The following is a 24,428-nucleotide window of genomic DNA, read 5'->3' on the forward strand; positions in this document are numbered from 1 at the left end:
TACTCCATTGACTAAGTCAACAACTGTGTTTGGAAAACTTTGGCTATATCATGGATACATACAAGATAAACAAAAGTGCTATATTACAAAGGGCAAAATATTAAATATGTAATACATCCTTCCATGATGAAGAATTGCTACCCCTTTTCTTGTGGCATGTTTTGACTATTGCTAGGACACTGCATGAAGGGCCAAACAAGTCATACTATCCTTGGGGGTGGGGAATACAATAACCAGCACAATCGAAATGATACTTTTGTAACTGTGTAATTACATGTAATACTGCTTTCTAGTAAAGGGGGTTAATTATTTTGCATGTACAAACTTTATTTTTATTGGTAAAGATCTTGGTAAAAAACAACACAGTCTTGTTCACTGTACAAGCAAGCAACAGAACCATATCAAAATACAGATTTTATTAAATTAGTTCCTTTCGAAAAGGTATGTCATTGACTATCGCCAGTACTTTTATTCATTCCATCAACATTTGCCTATCCTTGGACCATAAGTGAGATTAACACAAGCTCACACCTAATCTCAGTCAGTTCCACCATGTGGTGTGGAACTGTGATTCTACCATGTCAGAGTAATAGCAGCTTCAGCAGAACAAGGAATTATATCACGCATCAAATGTTAAGACTGATTTTACGTAGTAAGGTTCTAAGGATGTGTATTCAAACAGATGCTTTTTAAGCACTATTATCATGGTTTCATGGAACACATTTCTCACATCATCGTTGAAAGTGCTTTAAGTTATTGGGCAACTCAGCATTATTATAATTAACTGATGATACCCTAAATCTTGATTTTGGGTAACATTTTTCTGTATAGTCAGATTCAAACCTGTAGAGAAATATGAGAGTTTTAACATGTCTACATTTCCCCTTACCATTATTAACTGGTAACTACAGGAGGTTACATGACAAACAAACACAAAATAGAAATCTAGACAAACGAAGCATACAAGCCATTCTCACAAGGATCTACTCCTTATACATGAAGTATGCAGTGTTGAACGTGGCACTTTGAGTTATTTCAACTTGTGGATACAGCTCCTCAACAACATGAAGGCCGAAGAAGGAGCAAGATTTTAAAATTAGGTATCCATGGTGTCGAAGAAAGATAGGAAAGGGATATTTTGTGGCAAAATTCCCCTTTGCTATTAGAAGAGTGCAACTGTAATGGTAATTTCCCTTACCAAATTAACATACACAGGATGCCTGTACAAAGCAAAGCAGAATATGAAAACAAGCAGAGAAACCAATGTAAACTTCCTAAACTAACTCAGCTGAGGTAACAAGTAGCCAATTTAATTGGCTGAATGGGAAACTTTTCTTTTAAACACAGTTGTACCTGAATTGGAAACATCAGCAGTGCATCACAACACTAGAGCATTTTCATGTAATTAAAGCAAGGGATGGTGATGTAGATTCTACAGCTTTCATGACATTCATTAGCTGCCCAAATTATTGCTGAGTTTTGATCTGTAAATTATACGTGTCAAGGAGGCTGTAAAACTATATTCAGATTAAATCAATGCGCATAAAGAATTGTGTTCACTGCAAATATATTAAATATACAGCTCTTACTAAGCTATTAAAAAAATTAACCCCCCCAACAAAAATTATAATGCCTTATGCTGTAATTCTTTTTACACAATTGTGTATTTGATAGTACATACAAGTTCAGAAACTTATGAACTTCAAGAAATATTACATGCAAAACGTCTCTGAAAGCAGTTTGCACTTCTAAACAAATACTGAAATGTTCGGTCAGTAAATTATTGATGCACTCACTCAACACTGGGTTATTTACAACAAAATAATTAAAGAATAAATTCAAAATCAGTTTATAATTTAAGTGCAGAGTCTGGGGTCAGTCTTCATCACTAGAATCTGAATCCTCAGACGAGGATGACGTGCTGTCTGATCCAGAGGAAGCATCTACTTTCTCTGAACCCTCATCTGTGCTATTTTCATTGCGAGAGCTAGGCTCTGTTCCCCTTTTGTCTTCTTGATCTTGAACCCTAGAATTTTCCTCCTTTTCTTCTGTAGGTTTAGCTAAGCCTGTGCCATTGTTTTCATTGTTCTGTACATCAAAAATATTAGGTTGGGACAAAGCTGGGATATGGAGATTAAGGCCTGGAGTGAGAAGCATCCCTGGATAAAGTATATTGGACAATAGTAGGGGGTTAAGAGCTAAGGGGCTGGCAGCTGCAGCAGCAGCAGATGATGACGATGTAGAAGGAGAACCCGACACAGAGTTTTCTCCACCATTATGTGCATTTTGGCTCTCTGTCCTCTCTTTCTTTCCATCAGGCTCTCTGGAGTCATTTCCCTTTTTCTCCTCAGAAACCGATTCTGTAGACTTTGTTAGGAGTCCTCCCATTCCTAGCAAATTTGGTAAGCCAGCCATTCCTGAAAGCAGCATGGGAAATACAGCAGCCATGTTTTTTGCCTCTCCAGCAGTGTTCAGGCCAGCAGGCATTCCCATTAAACCTGCTGTCACTTGTAGTGACTGAAAATTTTGCAGGTTTTGCTGTAAGGCCTGGAGGGTGGATAGATCCACTCCTGGGAGTAGCCCATTGGCTAGCAAAGGGTTGATTGGTATGTTCGCTGCTGTTGCAGCAGCAGCTGCTGCCTTGGCAATCTCGCTTTTAGGCCTTCTCCCTCTCCGGCTTACTTCTTCTCGTACAACAGGCCCTGTGAGAATACGGTCAAACATGCTTTCAGGAAGAAATCCCTGGGAGGAAAAATAAAAAAATAAAACCTAGTTAATAATTTCATAATGTAATGCAGCTACCTACTCCTGTATCTTAAGATATAGTGTAGATGAGTAAATATATATTTAAATCAACTTCCAACATAGCAATCTCCTGATAACAGGCTAGTTTTGCTATAGCATAGAGGTAAAGATCATGAACTAGGAGCCAGGAAATCCCTCCCATCAGCTGGGAACTCATTAGGTGGCCTAAAGGAGTCCCTGTTCTCTCAAGCTTCAACCCCCTTAGCGTCAACAAACAAAATAAGCAATATGAGGCTAATACAGGCTTACTTTACAGTAAGGATTACTGAGACAATGTATGTGAATGTTCTAAATGCCTGAAGAATGTGAATGCCAAGTCTTATAATTAAAATCATTATTTGCAAACCCTCCATTTTATGGTTTTTGAACTGTTTAGGGACAAGCAACTTGATTCTTAGAAGACAGCCTTAGCTTAGATATTTTTTTCATTATTTTCATTATTATTTTTATTCATTATATAATACTTTCAATGTGAATGGTGCTTTACAGTGTACAAGACAGGTTCCTTGTCTTCTTATCATTGTTATGCAAATAAACAAGTGTGGTTTCAAGGCTCAGATTTTCCAAATTATTTCTAAACTGCTTTAAACAGGGGGGCTTAGTGTTTTAAAGCTAGTCTTCCTTCATTGGAAAGTGGAGCTTCTACTAATTATGACACACACCCTCCCACCACCTTACAAGTACTCACAGATTGTTTTACGACATCTGCCCATTCAGGAGCAACTCCATATTCAGAATTCTCTTTCAGGAATCTGCACAGATCTTTCAGTGGGGGTGCAAAAGCACCTCCTACCTAAAATATAAGGATTAAATAAACATTTATCAGTTAATTGCATGTATCCAACACTCAGTTTACATTCATATCTTCAAAAATAAGCTATCATCTGGTTTTAGCTTGTGGTGAAGTACTTATAGTGGTAAGGTAGAATACCAAACTAGAACTTTCTGAACAACAAAAGGAAAACAATTACCTTTCTAGCATTCCTTCTATTGATCAGTTGAACACGTTCCTCCCCAGTAAGGCTATTAATGTCCAGCTTATTAGGATTGCGGCAACGATGCCTCTTTTGTTTGGGTCTCCCCTCATGAAGCTGCATTTTCTATTATAGGAGAATTTTACAAAAAAAATTAGTAGCCTTTAAATGTTGTTAAAACTACTTACAAATGATGTATGTATGCCTCTGGCTACAATTCTATGCACACTTAAGCCTGGAACTAAATCCCACTAAATTAAGTGGGATTTAATTTGAGTAAATATGCTGCACTATATATTGTTGTTGTTTATTCGGTCAGTCGCTTCTGACTCTTCGTGACCTCATGGACCAGCCCATGCCAGAGCTTCCTGTCAGCCGTTGCCACCCCCAACTCCCCCAAGGTCGAGTCAGTCACCTCCAGAATATCATCCATCCATCTTGCCCTTGGTCGGCCCCTCTTCCTTTTGCCTTCCACTTTCCCTAGCATCAGCATCTTCTCCAGGGTATCCTGTCTTCTCATTATGTGGCCAAAGTACTTCAGTTTTGCCTTTAATATCATTCCCGCACTATATATTATTTTATATGAAATCCCAAACTATTTTAAATCACCTCAAATCATGCTAAAATAATTAAGTAATAGGGGTGTGTGTGTGTGTTCGCAATTACAACTGCATATTCCAAGTTGCGAATCAGACAGAATTTACTTGCTGTATTCAAATATCACAGCAGAGGTAAACTGAAGGTCACTATTTCATTATACTCAACAAAATACTCACAGGAATAAAAGCTCCTAAATCTTCAACATATCCAGGATGTTCATTAAGCCATTTCTCCAAATCTTTTCTTTTAGGGGCATCATCACCTGCAAGTCTGGTTCCATCTTTCAAGTTAATAACTGGAACTGGGCTTTCTGCATCACACAGGCCTTGGGATTGTACATATGGAAGTACTGGGTTTATTCCAGGAGCAACCTGAGGGGCATTTATGCCATGACAAACCTGAAGAAATAGAATGTCTTATAAGAAATAGCTAGAGATAAAAGTTTAAGGGAAATCAGACACTATAATGACATACTCAGATTTCAACCCTGCTAAAAAAAAGCGATCTGTCTTGCAAAATTTTATGAATCTGATTAAATAGGTTAGTTGGGGTGGGGTGGAGATCAGTGCCAAAACTCATACTAGTAAGTACTGAGCAAGAAACCTATTAAGTCAGGCAGCCAGGCAAGCAGGCAAACACCTGTTTGGTCAATCTTAAAACATTAAAGTCTGCAAAATTGAAAACATTTAGATCAGAACAGATCATCTCCTTCAAATATCAATTTACATTTACTTACATGGTTAGGTGCTTTGTTTCTGTTTATAAACAGGATATCATCTCCTTCCACATTCTTTCTCCTTCCTCTCCTCTTTTTCACTACAGGCTGGTCATCAACTGTTATGCCATTTGCACTAGCTGTCAACTGGCTGGATGTTCCTAATCAAATGAACAGCTCCATAAAGTAAACAACTCAGGCTTTGCTCCTAATTAATATGTTCAACTGAATGAAAAAGCAACACCATGGCAAAATAAATCAAACTTCTAGATAGAGATTTTAACAGAATTAAAATGATTTGGCATATGGATCAATATTAATTCCCATGTGCCCAACCCAAAGATCCTATATTCTCTTCTCTCCAGAATTAAAACTCACTACCAGGTGAATAACAAATCCCCAGACATATGGGTAGCTGCAGCCTAGCATCTCATGGAAAGGCCAAAGAAAAGCTCAAACCCCTCTCAGCTCACTACTACTGTCACTGGTTCACCCTGCAGCTAATTCTCTCCCTTAAAATATTTGATACTCAGTTCTGTGAAGCTATTATGTTATTTCTGATTTCCATTATTTTCTAACTGAACACTAGCCAGCTTACTTAAATTATATGTTTTTATTTGTTAAAATTATCACTAGTATTAATAGAAAACTCAATTTCATCATTTCCCCCTCTAGATCTACTGCCATGGTGTTTTCCTACACTGGGATATTTGTATATGAAACCTATGATCAAAATATTAAATAAGTGAAGTCTTAAACTATCGCTAGTCTCCTACATCTAACTAGATCACATCACTACATCACATCAAAACGGTAAAAGATGTTGATAAGATTTTAAAAAGCATAAGTTTGCGTCTGGACTTTACATCAGACTGCAAATGAGGGCTCACTTGACTGAATGATCCGCCATACAAAAAATATTCCATCCACCCAAAAGACTACCAAGTCCATGAGATGGGGTCTAGCCTAGCCTTCTCTCTGACATGCCAGTTTTATATGTGCAGGGATTTGTGCGAGGATGAAGGAGCAATCAATCAAGCCCCCACCTGCCCTCTGAAATGGTACAGCACGGACACAAGCTTGCCATCTCAGTAAAAGCTAATAGATAACAGACAGACAAACTGGAATGGAAATCCCAACATACTATTGGAAATCCCAACATGCTATCCCAAATACTATTCCTATGTAGCAAGCCTTTTAGCACTAAACAGTCACTTTCAAAAACCTAAAATGCTTACCTGACTCTGGCAAAGTCTTTGGAAAATTGGCAAGGCATGTCTCTGAAGCATTCTGAAGTTCATGTAGCCTGGCAAGGTACTGCTGCTGTCCTAATGTTCCATCTTCACTTTCAAATGGCCTTTTCTGAGAAAGTCCCTGCTTCTGAAAAATTAATTTCAAACCACCTTCCTGTTAAACAAACATGGGTGTTAGCAGATTTCTTTGGGAAGAAGTTATTAATTTCATATTTTACTATTTTAATATGCAATTTCTTTCAGGAAGAATCCCTTACCACCCCACCTCCCACATGAGGGTAATTGCATTTAGCCAGTTTCAGAAACAACTGCATTTTAATATTTTATAAATATGTATGTATTTAAAAGATAAATATGCAGATATCAAGATACCAATTATTAGGAAAGAGCTTCTATTCATTAGTATGTGTTACCATCTAGGTTCAGTGTATAAGGCTAATGAATTCTGGAAATGGGGAGGGATAATTACTCTGATTGTTTTCTAGGGGCATTTAAAATTGTAGCTATTTGAAAGTTCCTGTTTTCAGACATTTGAGGCTAACTCAGAAGAGCCACACTCTGGAAAAGTAACTACAGTACTAGCAGCAGCATAAGAAAGTCATTTGAGAAAGCATCTCACCAGGAAGGCTTCAAAAGACCAAGGAAAGATACTATTTTGTTGGTGGATCCTGAAAATGAGCATTTACTAGGGGGAAAAATGCCCCAAGAAATTGCTCCAAAAATACCCACAAATATGAGCGTAAAGGAAGAAAGACTGAGAGCAGGCAGCCACTTGTAGGTAAAGCATGCTGCACACCGCAATTGCAATCAGGTCCTAGGGCAATAAAAATAAACATACGTCATTGATTTTCACTGTAAACTCCTTTTCCCGTACATGCTTCTTCACCTTTGACATCTGTGGTGACTCATCATTTTCTTCTTTAACATCTGCACTTGGGGGGGTTGGTACACTGGGCTCACTGTATTCTGCAGCTGCACCTGGGCTGTCTAGAAGCTTGGTGGTATAGAAGGAAGCCACAGTATTGCTGTCATAACTTCTCCTTGCCGAAGGCCATTTACCTTTCAAGATTGTTTGACAAATACTATCCAGACGGTTAATCATAACCCGATCCTAGAACAATCAGAATGCCATTTAGAAATCTCTCACTTTCCTGTATCAACACTAAAACCACTTGCAAAAATCAGAGTAACCAATAAACAAGAATGACAACAGGCTGGTGAGGAGAGTTAAGATCTGTCACATTATAAGTAATTCTCTTTGGCCTTGGGCACAATAATTTAGCATTATTATTCCTCCTGCCTTGTACAGAAGAGGGATACTATGACTACGTAGGATTTTGATGCATGAGTCATGTTTTATGTTTCAAATTACTTGACCACTCATACTGATATTATGGTCAGTGTTTCAGATGGATGTGCTATGGGGAAAAAGCCTTACCCATGTCCACATCCAGCCACAGCAAAAGGTTTCTTTACTTCCAGGCCATGGTAAAATTGGGCACAATGCTTGGAAAGAAATAAGATCTGAACAGGCCCATCATCTTTGATGGATCTGTCCATGTTTCATATTCTTCAGTGCCAATGTTTTAATAAAGATATTCTTCTGTCTACTTCCATCCTTCCTTCATTGATAAATGGAACTGGGTGCTGCAGCTGCTAGAATGAAGTCAGATGGCTCTTCTTCCAACTGATAATGTAACTGTACATTTTATGGCAGTCAACTGGATCTGTGCCATGATTGCTTATCTGGACAAAGAACAGGCTGTTACCAGCATGTGACTGAGGAAAAATATATTCCCATCACATACCTAACATGAGAACCATGAATATGTTGGAAGAATTATAGAGGAGGTGACCAGTCCAAGTGGCAGCAACACACATTGCCTACTGTAGAAAAAACACAATAGTCCCAGTAGGAAGAGCATAGTGGGCATCCTTGAGGCTGAATGAGGAAAGTAACTTTCTGCAGCTATCACCAGGAAAATGGACTTTAGCAAATGCAACCTGAAGTGACTACCTTTGCTTCCCAGTAGCGAAAGTAAAAACTGAAGCCCAAACTTAAATACTACTCTGATTTAGAAGTATGAAGAAAGTAACCTAACAAATTCAATAATTTTGCAAGAAAACTGATCTAGAGCTTTATGCATATGGCATTACTAACTTACCTTGGGCCAGTAGGAAGCAGCCAACATATATCCACCTTGTAAGATACAATTAGAATTTGGTGTTCCATTATTCATTTGGAAACTGTCCTGGGTTTCATCCTGCACAGTGCTTAGGGAAGCTACACTCTCTTCATCATATGCGTTCAAGTGAGGAGTTCCTTCTGCTGAAGGAAACAATTTTAGATAATTAGAACTTAAAATCTGCAGTACTGTATACCTTATTACTGTGACATAGCAGTTTGGGGAGCAATCCTATGGGGATAGGCAGCCGCCTCCAAACTCGGAGGTGACTGCCTATCCAACGCAGGGCGGGCAGAGCGTGGAGGGGATCTTCACCTCCACACTCCAGCCGCACTGCATTTGTGGCTGGATTGCCGATTTCTGCTGTCTAGCCACAGTGCTTCGGAGCGGGGGAGGTGGACAATGCATAGGAAGCGTTGCGCTGGCCCTCCCGAGGTCCCCACCCCTACCGGCCCCCAGGAATGCCCCCTTTCCTCCCACTCTGCGCTGCTCATTGCAAAATTCAGAGAAGTGCAGAGTTGGAAGGATAACAGCATTCCATTCTGCACATTAGTCAATTCATTTTCAAATGTGGGCCAAAGAAAATCCTTGAATACCCCTAGTGGCTCAGTACATATTTACATAAATCAAATATTAATAGCTAGGTAACAATGTTCTTACAGTTGCATCCACAAGAAAAAGTTAAATATGGGACAAAAAGCTATTTGTGTTCTACTCTAGCCTTCATCAGAAGCTTATACCATTTATGAAGCCACGCTTTTACTTTTCATAGTTCTCAGAGCAAGATCAACATTGTTCCAGCCCCAGTTTGTGATTGCACATATCATTTACATAGCCCACCATTTCCTATGACTCCAACAATTCCTTTTCCCCCATGTAAAAGCAGCTTAAGTCAACCTTCAGCCAGCACAAGTTTAAAACCAAATGAGTCTTTTCAATGTTAAAATCAGGAATGGGCAACTTGTAGCTTTCCAGATATTGTCAGAGTGCAACTCCCAACATCCCTCACCTTTGGCTATGCTGGCTAGGGCTGGTGGGAGCTGCAGTCCAACATCATCTGCAGGGTCACAAGTTGCCCACCCCTGCTGAAAATGAAATAGTGCTTACGTCTCTTTTGCGCCTCCTCTTCATCACTGTCACTCTCTTCTGATGAAGAGGAGGAGGATGAAGATGATGAGGAAGAGGAAGAGGAAGATGATGACGATGCTGAAGAACAAGATGAAGAGGATGAAGAACTGGATCCTGATCTGGAACGTGAGCAAGAGGAAGAAGACGAAGATGAAGACGAAGATGATCTGGAAGAACACGATGACCTATCTGAATCAGAGTCTGAATCGGAGCTGGATTCTGAACCTCTCTTGCTAGGTCTCTGTTTTTTGGAAGCAGCATTTGGAGTTAGAGGCTCTGTCCTTGCTGCAACCATACGCCTGTCATTATCTGCCTTCGTAACAGGTTTGTGGTCTGTAGCATGAGATGGTGTACCATTCTTTGGGCTCAAAGGTTCAGTCTTTACTCCCGTTCGCATATCCTCAGTAGACATGGACTCCTCTCCTGAAGAGTGGCATTCTTCTTTATGGTTTTCATTCTTAGCTTTTGTATCCTCTAGCATGCTCCCTTTAACATCTAGCAGCCTTGCCTGAGGTGCAAGAGAAGATGCAGACAATGCCATCTGAAAAAGTGGGGTAGAAGTCCTTGAAAATGTTACTTTATTGTGACTGTAGTTCCTCTGGGCTGACATAAATGAAAGTTCAGGATCACGAAGGATGTGGTAGTCTGTCCTGCTAACTCCATGTTTTGCAGCTCCAATCAGTAAATCCCAGTCATGAGTCCCACATTCCCACCAGACAGGCAAGTCTGGATTTGGCTGACAAAGTTTTAAACGCTCAAATAGCTGTGGATGACGGACAGCTTGTTCTCGTACCTTCCTGAGAAGTTCAATACGATACAAGGTTCGAGATGCACGCTCTTCTGTAATTGGTTGAATGAAAATATTTGGATCCACAAGTTCTGCAAAGGAAACACACAAAAAGATTAGCAACTCTCAGAACATTAATTTATAAGCTAAATTTGAAACTTAGGAATGGTCCAATATGTGAAAATTTGTTCCTCACTTAAGCATTTTCCCCCATCCTTCATTTTTAAAACACTTCTGGGAAGTAGCCATTGCTGTTTGAAGAAACAGAGTAGTAATACATACTAAAAAACATTTTAAAGATAATGTAGTCTGATGGATTTATGTCAAAATCACTATCAGCCTGATATAGAAGCATCCTATGCACATGAAGACCCCAGTCCTCATATGCTGGGGACACATTCGTGTGTATATTTTGGCTCCTATCTCATGCAAAGTACTATTTAATTTGGCATTTTATAATCATATATGTGTTTAAGCCTTTGTTGCCTCTAAATCTTTTTTCCCCACTATTAACTCACCATCTTTTGAAGGCAGACGACAGACCCTTCTGCACATGGCCATAAATGCATACAAGTACTTCTCTAAACTCTCATCTGTTTTCTTATGTAGCCTCGCCATTGCTCTAAACTTTGTCCAGTCAAACTGAGCTCTATCAGGATCAAACACCACACCAAAAGTGGAAACCACTCGGTAGAAATCGGCTTCTTCTCTTCTTGTCCATCTAGATTGAAAACCAAGGAAAGTGTCACAATTGAGTAACTTTCCCAGAACAGCACAAAACCATGATTGATTAGGAAGAAGTCAAAAGGCTTTTTGTGATCTATAAGTCTTTAACTTGGTATTTATAGCCTACACAGACCTTTGTTGTCTTTCAATTTTGGCAGCCATTTTTGGATTTAAAGCAGCTTCTTCATATGTTGTCTGCATCACACAGGCTTGGACTGAAAACGTGGGTTGGATCTGTTGGATTTGCCTGTTCTTACTAGTACGTTGATACGCTGTTATTAGGCGACGCAAACGTGTTGTTAAGGCAGACTGAGTTGGCCAGTAAAGCTTGTCCCCTTCAATCATCTGACCGTCTATAATTAAGAAAGTTCAGGAAAACAACAATATTGATTTGTTGTATTCTGCACCATACAAAATACACACTTGCTTTATTCCAGAAGAGTAATATTCAAATAATTGTCAGGGTTGCCTCTGAGCACAGGGAGTGGCACAGTAGCTCAGATTCTAAAGAATTGTGAACCGCCCAGAGAGCTTCAGCTATTGGGCGGTATAGAAATGAAATAAATAAATAAATAAATAAATAATAAATTGCAAGACGTGGGGGACAAGGTTCCCAGGCTTGTCCAGAGATGGAGACACAGACTCCTCAGGCTTCAAAGGCCCAGCTGGATGGAGAGGGCCTCTCTTCACACACTCCTGTGAGAGATAGCAAACAGGGAGAGGTGGGGCTTGGAGAGTCTGAATTCCTAGACACCAGGCGCAGACGCAGAGCCAAGAGAGAGATGGCGGGGCAGAGCTTAGGCAGTCTGCCCGATTGGCCCGGCGTGAACAGCTGCTCTTAGAGGTCTCATGAGAGAAAGGGAGATCCCTCCCACCCCTTAAGTTAGGATAGTAGCCCGCCTTTTCTTCAAACGGTGGGCAACTTTCGTAGCTTTCTTTTGAACTCCCTGAAGGCATTTCCTTTGTAGACTGTGAGTCACTGACAATTTGCATCTGTATGACCCAATGAAGTAAGTGGATTAAAAAGCCGTGGATTGAAGGCTTTTGTCTGTGTTCTGATTTGGTTTTTGAAGTTTTCAGCAGGGGCAAAGGGAATCCTGAGAGTAATAAGTTAAAATCACAGGGTTTTACCTCCATCTGCTATTATGAGATCCCCTGGTGATGACACATCATCCTAAGAAATGAAACAAAAACCCACAGAATGAACAGAGGTACAATTCAGACAGAGCATAAACCACACGTCTTGCAGTTGACTAAACAGTCTAAAAATATTAATATTAAATATGGATTACTGTCAATTCCTTTTTAAATTTAAGAGTCTCACAGTCTCAACAGAAAATAAAAAGCAACATTGTTAAATCAGAAAAAGGGTTGCTAAGAAACGAATTCCAAAAATTACTGTTGAAGTCAAAATAAACGTTCAGCCAGAGTAAATGTTTTATTCATTATTATTGCTGTTGTTGTTGCTGTTTAAATTTTTCTACCACAAAAAGCAGTTCAAAACAAATTACACACACAGTACAGAAATCCATGATTAATGTAACAGGGAACACCCCCCCCCCATCAATATAAACCGTAATCAGCACAATCATACAAATAAAAATGAAAAACACACACACATAAAAAAAATATAAAAACAATATAATATGAAAAGCATTCATCCACAAAATCTCCTTCCACTCACAGCCTAGAATAAACATCACAAAAGTAGCCCATAACAACTGGGCCATGACTAGGAAATAAGTACAACTTTGCCTGGTGCTGAAAAGATGAGTGTCGGCACCAGACAAGCTTCCTTGGTGAGTGTGTTCCATAAACATAGGACTATCACAGAAAAGCCCTATTTCTGAATTGACCGCCCCCCCCCCCCCAGCTTCTCTTGGAGGGGGCACACAGAGATGGGACTCTGAAGCTGGCCTCAGGGATCAGGTTCACACGGGAGAGGCAGTCCCTGTGGTATTGCGCCATGTATCTGAGCCATGTAAATTTTATAGATGAAAACCAGCACTTTGAATTTGAGTTTAGAATCAAGGGTAACTATGATAGCCCCATCAATTCTGTAAGGCTTGGGGTAAATGGGTAATTAATGACAAAATGAAAATGCTTTACCTCCGTGTCATCTTTAAACATTGCTGGAGCTGGTTTATATTCTGGATCTTCAACATCCCTGAAAAACACACATTTAGCACAGGCCAGTAAAGTTTTCCATACAACTGTTTTCCTACTGGAGAACTATAAAATAACTTCATTTGTGGGAGAAAACAATTGATACAACGAATATGCATTCTGGTGCTACCTACTTGGTCATTTTTTAAAAAAATCCTGCCCTAATTAATAGCAGCCATCATCTTTCTGGATCATGATAAATGGACATTAAGTGCAAAATGTTTAAGTGATCTTAACCTTTTGAGCAATAAATTATACTTCTAAAAACCTCGCTCTTCTGTACTGCAGAATCAGTCATCACATTGCAAGACAATATACTGAACCAATGTATTGTGATCAGATTGCTTTCACATTTGCAGATAGCTTCTAGCTGATAATTCCTTAAAACAGTTTGACAATGAACTTCCCTTGCATTCATTCATACAGAATGTTGTAATATCCCATTCATACAACGTGTTGCTAATATCCCATCGCTTTTCTGTCTTTAAATGTGAGATAACATGCACTTCACAAGAAAGCAACATAGTCTCTTCTTAGTACTTTCATGCGAGATAATACATTACAAATGGCCCAATTCAGTTGAGTCCAGGTGTAGTATGCGCAGGAGTCCCGCAGAGCACAATATAACCTCGTTTTCCCAATCCCACCCCCACCCCTGCCAACATGGGCATATGCCCATGTAGCAGCATGAGGCACTGCAGGAACTGGGAAGTCTCTGTGTGCACCTTACATGCCCATCAAGCCCTCCCTCTGTATTCCATGCAGGCTTCTCACACTCTTGCTTGCACGCTCACTGCAGGAAGGCAATTCACTTTAAATAGTAGTTTTAAAAAAACACACCCATCAATATAATCATTTGCTCTCTGTTCAGCTGCAACTGCCTTGTCATCAGGTTTTCCTACTCTTTCCAAGAAGCAGAGAGCTGCATCTGCTCTAATCGTGTTGTACTTTTCATAACCTGGAAAACAAAAACATAGTATAAGTATTACCTCAAAAGACAACCAATCTGTACATGAAAGGCAAAAAAAAAAAGTTGTATCATTATTACTTACCATGTTTAAAAACTCCTATTAGTAGAGATTTATCTGCTTCTGTATCCCACCACTCTGCTGGCACCTCAGAATGGTCTGGCTCAGGGACCCAAATATCAATTTCACTGAAAGGTTTATCCAGAAAGCAGATGTTAAGTATACCCATTATGAGATACATTTTGTCTTCCTTCTCTCTCTCTCTCTCTCTCTCTCTCTTTCTTTCTCATTCATTCATTCATTCATTCTTATAGAGGCCACATTCAGACGTCATGATAACCTATGATGGTTTAATAAGCTACGCAGAACAGCTTATTTTTGAAATAGACCATGGTCCCCTGCCACGTGAATGAGCAAATAAGCTACTGAGAGTAGCTTATTAAGCTTCTGTGTGTTGTCTGATACATCCCCTGCCCCCTCTCAGTCCTCCCAGTAGCGTCCCATCATCCCTTGCTGTGGAAATATATCCTGCTGGCCCTTGCGCTACAGCTACATCACTTGCCTTTCTCCGATTGGCCAGCTTTGCACGAGATATGTTTTCTTTTGCCTCCCATCTCTGCCAGGAGCAGCACGAGATATGTTTTCTTTTGCCTCCCATCTCTGCCAGGAGCAGCATTGCTCGCAAGGCATTCAACCCAGTGCTGTTCCTCAATCGCTCCCCCTCTGATTGCGCAGGGTTTTCACTGGGCCTCGTGTGCTAAAGGATGCTGCATATGAAGTTTGGTCCTGCTCCTGCAAACCCCCACGGAGTTATAGCTACCACCCCCTTTTGGGAGAAAAGGCGCTTTCGCCATACTTCATACACAAGTTTTTCCACTCCCCCCTCCTTTCCAGCACAGTTTTCCCCAGCCTTTGTCAAGCCTATTTGATAAGGGGGGCGGGCGCCAAGTGAAGGGCTTTGAAACTCGCACTGGGAAATGGAGCGGCAGCAGAAAAAGCTTTTGCTTTGCAGTTTAAAGATACCCCAAATTAGCAGCAGCTTCTCCTCTCTCCCAGCCAGCACACGCAGTCTTTTCTAGTCAGGAGGCACCCAATGTACCATTAAAACCCTAAACAATTACACCCAGAGGAGGGAAAATCCTGGGTGCAACAAAAAGGGGGTGGCACAAATAAACCTTTGGGGGTTTGCAGGATCAGGACAAAAGTTCATAGGCAGCATCCCCTAGTCGGGAGGCACCTGACGTACCTACAAACCCCTTAATTGCGCATTTCCCCAATAGCCATTGTAGGCATAGATGCTTTTAGTGTTCTCAAAATCACTAAGGTGCTATTGTGCGCCCCGCCCCAAGACACTGCTGACAGAGCCGCTTCTGTTCTCAATGTCACTAAAGCACTATAGCGCTAAAGCAGAAATGTGCACTCCCTCCATAGACATTGCTGGCAGATGCTTCTGTTCTCAATATCGCTAAAGTGCTATAGCTTTAGTGCTAAAGTGCAACTTCACATTTCAACCCATAGATATTGCTGGCATAGCCCCTTTAATTGTTCCCAGTAGAGCTAAAGCGCTAAATTGGTAAAGCGCAATCGCACATTTCACCCCATAGACATTGCTGGCATAGTCCCTTTAACTGTTCCCAGTAGAGGGAACAGTTCCCAATAGAAAATGCCTGTGAGGAGCAGAGTGGGAGCAATCTCAAATGCTCCTGCCACGCAACTCTGTAGGCGACCAAAATAAACCACAGTGACCACCGGACAACACAATAACCCACAATGGGTTAAATAATTCCTACTATAGACTGTGGGTTATCAGAGAGGGTTATTCTGGCCAAATAAGCCATCATGGGTTGAAAATTCCGAACAGACGACAAGATAACCTTCCATGGGTTAACCTTCTCGGATTTACATGTTATAAAGCATCAGAAATCCTATTCAGCTAAATTCAAGAATCCAGAAGTATAACTTTATTTAATAGTTAACAGAGGTAAAAGAGGAAAGAACCTCAGTTTGTTTTACCTGGCATCAACTCCCTCAAAAACCTTTTGGCACTCATTACCAATGACTTCTTGCTTCAAATAATACAGCATTCTAACTCGAAGTAAGACCCTAAACATGAAATACAGAAGATGCTTAATTCTTCAGCCAAGGTTTTAATTCAGACTGTATTTTAGTTTAACTAGGTGCAATTTTAAAATACACAGGAAACCTGTTCAGCATTATTCTGCCACAATTATCAACACATTTAAGATCAAATGTAAAGTAAATTCCTGTTCATGCTATCTTGTACAAAGTTATGTGTACTCAAGCTCTACTGACTTCAATGGACTTTAATACCACCTAACTGTGGCCATATTCAGATGTTAACTTGGTGGTGTGATTGCTGTTGAGAACTGCTTATACTTGGCCAGTACTTCACATAGTTGTGAGAGTATCTGGAATGGCATAAGTGAAGTTGCATGGGTACTTAATACTTACCAATCCAGCATCTCCATGTGGGAAACTATTCCATATGTTTTTGCAGGCATGTAGAGCATTAGTCATGTGCAAGTTATTTTCAGCAGCAACATGCTGCTGACATAACCTTTCAATCTTGTCTGAGCATTACAGCTTATGGTTGGGATTCATAATTCCGAGAGGGAGACCCTTCTTTGTGTCCCATTATGGGACAAGAGTGAAACTCCCTTACCCAAGAAATCTGACTGGCCTACTCGCTGCTTGTTTTCCACCACCTTTTAAGGTTTGTCTGTTTTGGAAAGCCTTCAGCCTGCCTAATGTTATTTTTTTTGCTTCCTCCACAATTTGCTTTAAAATTTTACCCATTTTCTAGTTTAAAAAAATCAAAGCTGTTATTTAAAACACATTTAAAACATTAAAAGTGATATTCTTCTTTGTTTGTTTAATGCACTCGCTCCCATTAGCCTTTCATTAAAAAAGGAAAGGTGGAGGACAAATCTTATACATCAATATATAAATAAAAGTTAAATGAAAGTGAGATACTTTTAGGCATACCCAAGGGGTTGCATGTACTCAGTGAGAGTAAAAAAACAAACTGCTCACAAGGCCAAATTACAAATATTTTTGGAAAACATATCTTCTTTGCCTGAAAAAGCAACTTGCCACATTGAATGGAAGGGGATAAAGGGGAAGGGAGGGAGCTGCTGTTACAAAAACACAAATCAAAATGCCCTCTTGGCGTCAGGAACCAACCAAGCAATCTTTGAGATCCTATCCTATATTATTTGTATCTGTTCAGTAAAACACAGGCTATGTAAATACAGGCACTCAAACATACAAAGGCTTGGAGCAGTCCTTTCTTGAGTCCTTTCTCCTTTTACATACACACTTTATATACCCATTTTAGAATATAAACACGATTGAAGATGGTGTAGGACAGTGCTAGATGTTTGACTATTATTAGTCCCAGATTTACTTCTGAGTGCCCTCTGGAGCCAATTCCCCCCTCCCCATGATCATTTGAATTGTGAGGGGCCTTAAATTTAAAGTATACTCATCTTTAAATACACATCCTGTGTACCTAATTCACCTCTCTCTTTAGGCTTAACTCTCACCCCTAAAGGTTTGCACCTGTACACTACTCTCTGCTGAGAGCCAGTGTGGTATAGAGTTTAGAGTGTTAGACTGGGACTCAGGAGATCCAGGTTCTAGTCCCCACTCAGTCATGAAGCTTGCTGGGTGACTCTGGGCCAGTCACTGACTTTCAACCTAACCTACCTCGCAGGGTTGTTGTGAGGATAAAATGAAGAGGAAGACCATATAAGTCACATTGGGTTCTTTGCAAGAGGAAAAAAAAGGTGGGATATAAATGTAATAATAAGAAATAAACATTTACTGTCAGTATGTGGGCAGTGTGAATGCATAACTGTCACCACTACCCAACAGTTGGGACTTGGATGAAGGCAGGTGAGGATGCCATTCTGTCCCTCCCCTGCACACACTTTCCTGCAGAAGTAGGGGGTTTCTACCAAAAGGTACCATTTGCACTTTCCCCTCCCCCATTTTGCTCCTAGTGGATCTGCACATCACATATCCACTGTATAAATACAGGGGCTAATTTACAACACAGCCCCTACAATTATGCTAGATTTGTACTTCATTAAATCTTAGGTGGTCAAAATTGATGAAGCCTATTAGCTTTTAACAAGGAGATTTATTTGTACGACAAGGAGGCCTATTTTGAAACTGCACACATAATCTCACACACACACACACACACTGAATTTTCATTAGCTTATAATAGCCCAAGTTATTTATACTGCTACTTACTTGTTGCAGTGGTGTTTTATGTGTTTTTTATAGCCATCATCTTGCAACAAATGCTCGGGATTATACTTTCGAAGCCATTCTGCTTTGTGTATATCAAAAGTGCTGGCCTGAGTCTTAACCTTCTTTCCTTTTCGGCCCCTGGGGACAGGGGCTGACAAACCTACCCAACATAAGAATATAATGCAGCAACTGTACGGCAGGAAAACACTTGCTTGTTAGAATATTTAAAATTATTTATTTATATGCACAAGTTACTAGACTCAAATTTTGGATAAATCCTTGTTAAGTGTAATGCTCAGATGGAAAGAGAATTAAAAACACTGTCTGTTTTTCCACAGCATTCCAACTTTTACACTCCAAAGGGCAGAGAATTTAAATAGTTATACTAAACCACTGCACAGAGGACAGAATTACCTCTTTCCTGAGGTAAAGCAGCAGTTGCTTCAAGACCGAGTGGAGGGGACTGTTTAACCCTTTCCTTCCCAGTTATTTGTCCACTCAAAATCAGCCCCCTCCAGCTGCTTTCTTTCCCAGCTCATAAGAAATATGTTCACAAAATAGGGAATGAAAAGAATGAAAGTGCACATGTTGGGATTTTTACTCTACTGCATTTTATGAAGTATATCTAGCTTTGGTACATTTTGGGAGTACCTTTGGTACCATATGAGTGTCTTTAATTTCATCATAAACTTAAGTAAACTTTAGCTAATAGACCCACACTTAAATCCTTACCTAGGTGATTCTGTAGCTCTCGAGTTTGCCCATCCTCAGTTGGTGTAATAAGGTCCCATATAAAACTTTTAATCTTTTCATCTCCTCTGTAATGAACAAGGCAATAAGCTAGGAGGGCTCGGCAAATTATCTCCACATCCTGTTCGTTCAGTTGTCTCTTGAAGCGGCCGTGTGACAAAATCTCTCTCCAACGACCCCACCTAGTTAAAGTTTAACACTGATCAACATTTTAAACAAAAGTGGCATAATCTTTAAAACTATTGCTGGTTTTACTGTAAAGAGTTCAATGGCCAAGAAATATTTTGACTGGTTTTGTTAATGCTTTAACTCTTATTGCAGGGGTGGGGAACCTGAGAGCCTCCAGATGTTGTTAGACTTCAACACCCCCATCAGCCCCAGCTAGCATAGCCAATGGTCAGGGATGGGGGTTGTAGTTCAACATCATCTGGAGGGCTATGAGTTAGCTAGAGTGTAGCAACCAAAGGAGGATTTCCTTTCATACTGTCTGTGAATGTCAAAGGTTTTTATTCTCCCATCACCACAAAAACTACTACAGGAAACCATTATTTATATGCAAATCTGTGTGTCTATGGTATTAGATTGTTACGTCACAAGTTTCTCTACAACTAAATAGTCTAAACATCTCCAAAGGCTGATTTTAACTTTTGCTAATTACTAGTCTATTATATATTATAACATATTTTGCAATACTTTATCATTATAATTCTTGTTATAAAGTAATGTTTTAAATATGGACATTATATGTTCTACAATATCAAGAGCTGTCTGTCAACAAATCCATAAACTAATATGCTGACTGACCTTAAAATTTTCTGAACTGTAAAGTAAATTTGGTCATTATGTTTCAAAATCACAAAACACTGCATTGTAACAGTACTGCAGCATTAGTACACTGCTGGAGTCAGATACACTAACACAGCTTTCTCCATCCTAGTGCTATGCTGGCTGGGGAGTAATGGGAGTTGTAGTCCAACATACCTGGAGGGTGCCAGATCGGGGAAGGCTGCACTAGCTGGTTTAAGGCATGGTACTAGCCATACAGAAAATGTACATTTCTAACATTACCCCAAAGTAACTGAAAACATTTTTACCCATAAACTAGCAAGTTTTTCTCCACCCTAAAGCATTCTGTTCTTCCATATCCATTGGAGCGGTCACAAGGCCTCCGAAGTTTTGGTTTATCATCCCCTTCACTTTCAATGTCAGATAACTCAGCAAGTTCATCCTTTGTAGCACTGAAAGGTCTTGTTTGCTTTCTAATTCTGGGAGTGTCAATAACCAGGCTGTTCTGAAAAATATAGCAAATATTTGACATTAGAAATAAATATTTTCAAAGCAAAAAAAGATAAAAGATTATTTTAAAAATTCTCCATCTGACATCTTGCAAGAATTATACAAATACAGCATAGGATATGGCATCCTTGATTACAGGAGCAGGTTATGGCTGCTAGGCAAAAGAAAAGATTGCTGTCACTTCCCACCCCCAAGAGTATGATCTGGTAGGGCAAGGGAATGTGGAGACAGGTAGACAGGAGATACTGCTGCACTTCAGGAAGCTTAAACATTTTTTCTCTCAAGTTACAAAAAATACATTTAAGCTCATGACACAGTTTAAGAATCTCTGCTTCAGCAAAAAGGCAGATATTTTAAATATATTACACTTTTTGTAGCCTTATGATTATAAAGAAAACAAGAAGAGCTTTATTATATCAGGCTTGTGATCTATTTAAGCCATGTCCTCCCTTGGACACTACCTAGTTTGAGATGCTGCAAAGGAGCAATAGAATGCAAGATAGAAAGAATAAATTTAGATTGTTGCATATACAGCACACTATGCACAGACCTGTATCTACTAATTTATGAAATATTTTAATAAGGATATTGCCATCCAAATAAGTTAATTAAGTTTTCTATAGTGAGAATTTTATCATCAAAGCTGCTACCATGATAAACTTCACAACGTATTTAAAAAGCTGAATATGACCATTAAAGGCAAAAACACTCACTTCATCTTTAGTGCAAAAACATATATATAGATAGATATATAGATATGTACTTACTCTACCGCTGATGGCATCTATGTCTATTTCTGCTTTTTTTGCCCATTTCTGCCAGAAGTTGGGATCATCTAATGAAATATCTGTCCTATTTCCAGATGCAACAAAACTAGCCTGTAAATGATGCAACATAAAAGTGTCACCAATACATTCACTCCATTTATGGTTTGGCAAGCTAGGTACCATGCCATCCCAGTACCAGGAAGAAACGAAGGAAAAACACCAGTCCCATTCAAGGCAATCCTGCCAATTAGATATTATCGGAGTTTTCTGAAGATATCACTCAAACATAAATGAACCTTCTGCAATTTATTCAGTGTGGATGTGGTACCAATACAAAGAACTAGGTAAGTTAAGGTTCCTTGCCAGTCTGTTCTGAATGCTTAGAAATTTCTCAGTGTTCTGTAAAAGAGATACTTTGTATCTGCACAGAAAAGAGTTCTTAATTACCTTAGCAAATGTGGAGCCCCTCCCTTCTGATTCGATTGTGATAGTTTTTGTGCGACGCTGCAAGATTTGATCAATATCTTCTTCACAGAATTTAGAGCCCTCATCCTCTTCATCCATAATGGCCCCATATGCACCTCTTCGAAGCAAGTCCTCAATTTCTTTTTTGGAAAGTTGCTGGATCTGTATAAATAAAAGTTCAATGCTGTAAGAGCCTTTTAAAGGCTTAACAAAAGGAACACATATATTTTGTTTTAGTTACATTCTTGCCTGAAGACACCACGTTCCTGTCAACAATGTGCAATATTTAATGTAAAGCTATTTCTTTAGATCTTTAGTGGAGACATTGTAAAACATATTATTTTAATATGGAATTTGTTATAGGTGCAACTGCATTAACATTGATATCTCAGACTTATCCGTATTTCTTTATTACAGATGGATGTCTATTTTATATTTTACATGTAAAAATTTTTTACATGTAAAATTTCAAGGATTCACAAGCTATATTTTGCCAACTCTCCTTCAAGTCAACAAAGCCTCAAACAACAGTATTGCCTCTCTAACATAACCAACTTTCCAGCTCAAACAAATTGGTTGCGAAAGGAACAAGACTTTATAGGTATAATGGGAGAGAGCAAAGATGTCGTGCAAAGCTTTATGATCCTGTTCTGGCTAAGCTTTAAGATCTTGTTCCCCTTTTACTTTGGAATAATGGCTGCAAAAATCACATGGCTCTTCTTTTTTCCTTTTCAAATTCCTATTCCTTGTAAGCAACTGGGGGGAAGGAGAAAGGATACATACACCACCAACACTATTTTCTCTTCCACTCATGCTCTGTAAGACAGCCTTATCTAGGCCGAGCTTCAGACTTGCTCTGTCAAACATCTCTCTTTCGTAAGAGTTCCGGGTTATCAGTCTGTAGACTTTCACTGCTTTGTTTTGACCAATCCTATGGCAACGAGCTTGGGCCTGAGAAAAAGGTACAGACACATCATCAGGTCGAAATGTTAAATAATTGTACATTCTTGAAACTTCTTATAGCGCTACATACATTTTTTAAAGAAAATATAACTAAAATGAAGCTGTAAATGAAAAAACACTTAGAATATATTAAGCTTTCTAGAAAGAGGAATGACAAGGAAAACTATCCTGATATTGTAACTATGTGTATTTTACAACATTGTATAGCAAGGGTTCACAATTTTGCCCGCCATGGCAACTACTCAGACAGCTTCTGGCAAGTGTAATACACCTCAGGTTTCCTCCAGCCTCGGAGCTGTAAAGACAGTAGGATGATCTCTGCTCTCCACCCCTTCCTGAAGTTCAGAGAAAGCATAGGATTTGTTTCAGGTCTGGGCTTGCTAGGAACTCAGGAGTACCTAGTAAGTACAGAGACAAGCCCACACATAACTGCCTCCTTCCTCTACCTTAGAGCTGGAGAGGGGAGTCAGAGGCTTCCTTTGTCTCTACACTTGCCTGGTAGTCAAAGTGCCTAGCAACTGTGGGGTCAAGCATGGACTTGGGAGAGGGGAGCAGGGGTATGGCCCTTCAGGCTGTCTTTCAGAGGAATAATGTGAGGTCAGAGACAAAACACCCTTCCTTGGGAAAGAGACATGGTTCTGGCAACCACAATTCTTTCACTGACCATCAAGGCCTGCCAAAATTTCTAGATCTGTTCAATGGATGTTTTATTCAATATCTGTTTTAACTCTTATAAATTTATAAAACTACAAATGGCCTGTAGGTTTGAGAATGTCTCTCCTTATATGACCTACCTAGCCTCCAAGCACCTCCATGCAATCCTACTTGTTCACACCTGCTCTTTCACCGTGGAACAGATGAAGCAGGTTCATTTATAGATGTCTCATAGGTATTTAGGCCCAAAGGCAGAAGGGTTTATTACTCAAATAAAATTACCTGCAAATCATTCTGAGGATTCCAATCAGAATCAAAAATTATGCAAGTATCAGCTGCAGTCAGATTAATGCCCAATCCACCAGCTCTCGTACAGAGAAGGAAAACAAACCGATCAGAGTCTGGCTTGCTAAATCGATCAATGGCAGCCTGACGCAGATTCCCTCTTACTCTTCCATCGATTCGCTCATACAGGTACCTTTGAAGTGCAAAAGGGAAGCCATTAAAGAAAAGCCTGTAAATACACACCACATTTTAACTAGCCAAGTATTTTTGAGTATTACTGTGTTCAAAGCAACCTACGTTGCAATCCGATGCAGGTATCAGATTGTCAGGTTTTCAAGTACAGTCATGTATCGCCTTAAACGTGGGTTTATATGCCTCCAATCCACATTCAAGTGAACATGTAAAACCATGGGCTTGGTTTACACATAACGATAACCCATGGGGCTGAAAGCAAGTGAGTGTGTGCACTGCCTCCTGCCTGCTCACTGCTTCCGTTTTGCTAAACAACTCGGGAATGTCTTATTCCTGGGTTGTTAGTTGTGATGTCTGAACCTGGCACTCTGGGTTGTTGAGGGTTGATCAACCCATAGTTTGAACCCATGGGTTGTTGTTGGGTTAAAACTCTGGGTTCTTTAACCCTCAACAATCCAGAGTGCCAG

General features: G+C 39.8%; 1 protein-coding gene across 11 annotated transcripts in view; it reads right to left on the bottom strand.

Annotated features, from left to right (window-relative positions):
* Nucleotides 1-306: 306 nt before the first annotated feature.
* Nucleotides 307-24,428, bottom strand: part of CHD9 (chromodomain helicase DNA binding protein 9) — an 88,736-nt gene continuing 64,614 nt past the window's right edge. For 5 of the 11 annotated variants that reach the window (XM_084812916.1, XM_084812917.1, XM_084812925.1 and 2 more), the window contains 23 exons: nt 23,767-23,962; nt 22,651-22,818; nt 21,850-22,029; nt 21,403-21,513; nt 20,434-20,630; nt 19,322-19,521; nt 18,590-18,749; nt 16,322-16,411; nt 14,393-14,496; nt 14,181-14,298; nt 13,284-13,341; nt 12,306-12,348; nt 11,308-11,527; nt 10,967-11,169; nt 9,641-10,540; nt 8,513-8,676; nt 7,186-7,458; nt 6,333-6,501; nt 5,116-5,255; nt 4,556-4,777; nt 3,777-3,905; nt 3,494-3,598; nt 307-2,742 (listed from right to left, as the gene is read on the bottom strand). In XM_084812916.1, the coding sequence (XP_084669042.1) occupies nt 1,876-2,742; nt 3,494-3,598; nt 3,777-3,905; nt 4,556-4,777; nt 5,116-5,255; nt 6,333-6,501; nt 7,186-7,458; nt 8,513-8,676; nt 9,641-10,540; nt 10,967-11,169; nt 11,308-11,527; nt 12,306-12,348; nt 13,284-13,341; nt 14,181-14,298; nt 14,393-14,496; nt 16,322-16,411; nt 18,590-18,749; nt 19,322-19,521; nt 20,434-20,630; nt 21,403-21,513; nt 21,850-22,029; nt 22,651-22,818; nt 23,767-23,962 (5,017 nt within the window). In that variant the 3' untranslated portion in view covers nt 307-1,875. The remainder of the gene's footprint in view (nt 2,743-3,493; nt 3,599-3,776; nt 3,906-4,555; nt 4,778-5,115; nt 5,256-6,332; nt 6,502-7,185; nt 7,459-8,512; nt 8,677-9,640; nt 10,541-10,966; nt 11,170-11,307; nt 11,528-12,305; nt 12,349-13,283; nt 13,342-14,180; nt 14,299-14,392; nt 14,497-16,321; nt 16,412-18,589; nt 18,750-19,321; nt 19,522-20,433; nt 20,631-21,402; nt 21,514-21,849; nt 22,030-22,650; nt 22,819-23,766; nt 23,963-24,428) is intronic. The other 6 variants (XM_084812921.1, XM_084812927.1, XM_084812918.1 and 3 more) reach the window with 5 other exon arrangements.

Source organism: Heloderma suspectum, chromosome 8, assembly GCF_057233095.1.
Source record: "Heloderma suspectum isolate Gila_16-S chromosome 8, 16-S_ref, whole genome shotgun sequence".
In the NCBI taxonomy this organism is placed as follows: domain Eukaryota; kingdom Metazoa; phylum Chordata; class Lepidosauria; order Squamata; family Helodermatidae; genus Heloderma; species Heloderma suspectum.